The sequence below is a fragment of the Pediculus humanus genome, genomic scaffold (genome assembly GCF_000006295.1).
Source record: "Pediculus humanus corporis 1103172107383 genomic scaffold, whole genome shotgun sequence".
Lineage (NCBI taxonomy): Eukaryota > Metazoa > Arthropoda > Insecta > Psocodea > Pediculidae > Pediculus > Pediculus humanus.
In genome coordinates, this window is record NW_002987010.1 from 57,941 (window position 1) to 60,647 (window position 2,707).

General features: G+C 25.5%; 2 protein-coding genes across 2 annotated transcripts in view; one reads left to right on the forward strand and one right to left on the reverse strand.

Annotated features, from left to right (window-relative positions):
* The window catches only part of Phum_PHUM029040 (5'-AMP-activated protein kinase catalytic subunit alpha-2, putative), a gene marked incomplete at both ends in the record, with an annotated part of 2,686 nt that extends 2,567 nt beyond the window's left edge, over window positions 1-119 (reverse strand). Inside the window, one exon of the mRNA XM_002422973.1 lies at window positions 20-119. Coding sequence (XP_002423018.1) covers window positions 20-119 — 100 coding nt within the window. The remainder of the gene's footprint in view (window positions 1-19) is intronic.
* Window positions 120-1,033: 914 nt separating this feature from the next.
* Window positions 1,034-2,531, forward strand: Phum_PHUM029050 (pyruvate dehydrogenase E1 component beta; the record flags this gene model as incomplete). The annotated part of the gene is made up of 5 exons (XM_002422974.1): window positions 1,034-1,348; window positions 1,431-1,538; window positions 1,612-1,792; window positions 1,869-2,102; window positions 2,416-2,531. The coding sequence occupies 5 exons, from the start codon at window positions 1,034-1,036 to the stop codon at window positions 2,529-2,531; spliced, it is 954 nt and encodes a 317-aa protein (XP_002423019.1).
* Window positions 2,532-2,707: the final 176 nt, after the last annotated feature.

Genomic DNA, 2,707 nt, shown 5'->3' on the forward strand with positions numbered 1-2,707 from the left:
TATATATGCAAATACTAACTTTTTACTTTGCCAAAAGTTCCAACGCCTAATGTCTGCCCTAACGTATAATGACCGATTTTCATAATCGGTCGAATTACAGATTCACTTTTCTCCGCCATTCTTCACCTTTATTTGAGATTCGCACACCTAAATAACATCGCTCATTTCGATATATCAAATTTTTATTTAAACATTTCTTCTTTTTTTATTCAAATAAAAGTTATTAAATTGAATTTTATCTAAATAAAATACATTTTTGAGTAATGTCATCGATAATAAAATAAGAAAAAATTAAAATTACTAAAAACCATTCTGAAACAAAGGAAATTTGTAAACAAGTACGAATGTCAGCAGCATACTTAAAATTTTGTTTTTTTTCAAGATTAATTTTTATTTAAAATTTTATAAACTGTAAAAGGTGTAAAATTTACTCTAAATATTTAAAAAAAAAATTATAAATATATTTATTAAAATGTTTTTAATTCTTGATAAGTCGTTTATGCTAAAATATAAATCCATTTCCGGTAAAACAATATATTTTATGAGATACTTATCAATTAACCTCTAAAAGTCTTTTGACCTACAGTGTTGTGTTTCATTATCACCATGATAGTTGCTGTAAGATTTATTATTATTTCTAACACTTTTATTTTTAAAACCTAATTTATTATTAAAAACTTTGTTTTTTTACTTTTCTCTCGTGAATTATTACAAATTTTGTATAAAAGCTCATTTTTATATCCACTAATTACTAATAAATGGATATATGCACTTTTTTTCCAAATTCCTTTTGAAATGATTTTTAATAAAAATCATCAATCAGCATCAATCAATAAGAATTATTTTAATACTTATTTTATTGATTTTTTTATTAGGTTAGTTTTAATAGATTACTTACAAGATCATTTTCAACATGCAGAATTTTAAATGCTCAGCAGGTACATACAATTTATTAAATTTATCAATTAAAAGTATTTTAAAATATTTATTTGAATCTTTTAAAAGAATTTTTTGTTGCATTATTACATTATAGATGACTGTTCGTGATGCCTTAAATTCAGCTTTAGATGAGGAAATGGAAAGAGATAAAAATGTTTTTTTACTCGGTGAAGAAGTTGCTCAGTATGATGGTGCATATAAAATTTCAAGGGGACTCTGGAAAAAATATGGCGATAAAAGAGTTATAGATACTCCAATCACTGAAATGGGATTTGCTGGTATTGCAGTGGGAGCTGCTATGGCTGGTTTAAAGCCAATATGTGAATTTATGACTTTTAATTTTGCCATGCAAGCTATAGATCAAATTATTAATTCTGCTGCCAAAACCTTTTACATGTCAGCTGGTTTGGTAAGATTTTATTTTGTAATCATCTTTTTATATTTTTATTTAAATATTTGTGTATTACTTATATTCATTATATAATTTTTAGGTGAATGTTCCTATTGTTTTTAGAGGGCCTAATGGTGCTGCTGCTGGAGTTGCTGCACAACATTCACAATGCTTTGCAGCTTGGTATGCTCATGTTCCAGGTTTAAAAGTATGATTAATAATTTTTTCTCATTTAATTTCAGGTTAATTTATTTAATATATTGAGTATGTCAAAATTTTAGGTAATTTCGCCTTATTCTTCTGAAGACTGTAGAGGACTGTTAAAAGCTGCTATTAGAGATTCAGATCCAGTTGTGTTTTTAGAAAATGAAATATTATATGGTCAACAATTTCCAGTTGAGGATGAAGTACTTTCAAAAGATTTTGTCTTGCCTATTGGAAAATGCAAAGTAGAAAGACCTGGTATAAATTTTTAAAGATGTATTAAAATGTTTAAATTTGCAAAAACTTTTATGCTCATATAAGTTATTTATTTTAGGAAAACATGTCACTTTAGTCGCACATTCTAAAGCAGTTGAAACAGCATTAGATGCTGCAAAAATTTTAGCAGGAGAAGGAATTGAATGTGAAGTAATTAATCTTAGATCTATTAGGCCATTAGATGAAGAAGGAATAAAACAATCGGTACTGAAAACAAATCATTTAGTAACTGTAGAACATGGTTGGCCATTTTGCGGAGTTGGTGCAGAAATTATTTCTAGAATATCAGAAAGTTAGTAATGATTGAAGTGTAGTAACACTGTTTTTACTATTATCTAATTTGTTTTTTTTTTTTTTTTTTTTTTTTTTAAATAAAAAAAAATATTTTAACGTCACATTAATTATTTTTACGGTCTAATAATTTTTCAAGATCAAAAAAAGAGGATAACCTTTACAAAAAAATTCAAGTTAAAATTAAATAACGTTTTAAATCTTAAAATACATTAATTACGCATTATAATTTTTATTAATTTAACTAAACTTTATTTATTTATTAATTTTTTCAGGTGAAGCTTTTTTTCATTTGGATGCTCCTGTTTTTAGAGTGACGGGTGTTGATGTGCCCATGCCTTATGCAAAAACAATTGAATCAATGGCTTTGCCACAACCAAAAGATGTTATTAAAGCTGTTAAAATAGTCTTATCGGGAAAAATGTCATGAAAATATTAAATTTAAAAGTAGATTTCTTTCATAAAGCAAAACAAACAAAGACAATAATTATTTACTTAATTAATAAATAGGTAGGCGTGCAATAAGAAAATATTTTAATTATATTTCTTTAAGTTATCATAGAATCAATCAAGAAAAAATAAATGAAAGACAAAAAAAAAAAAAAA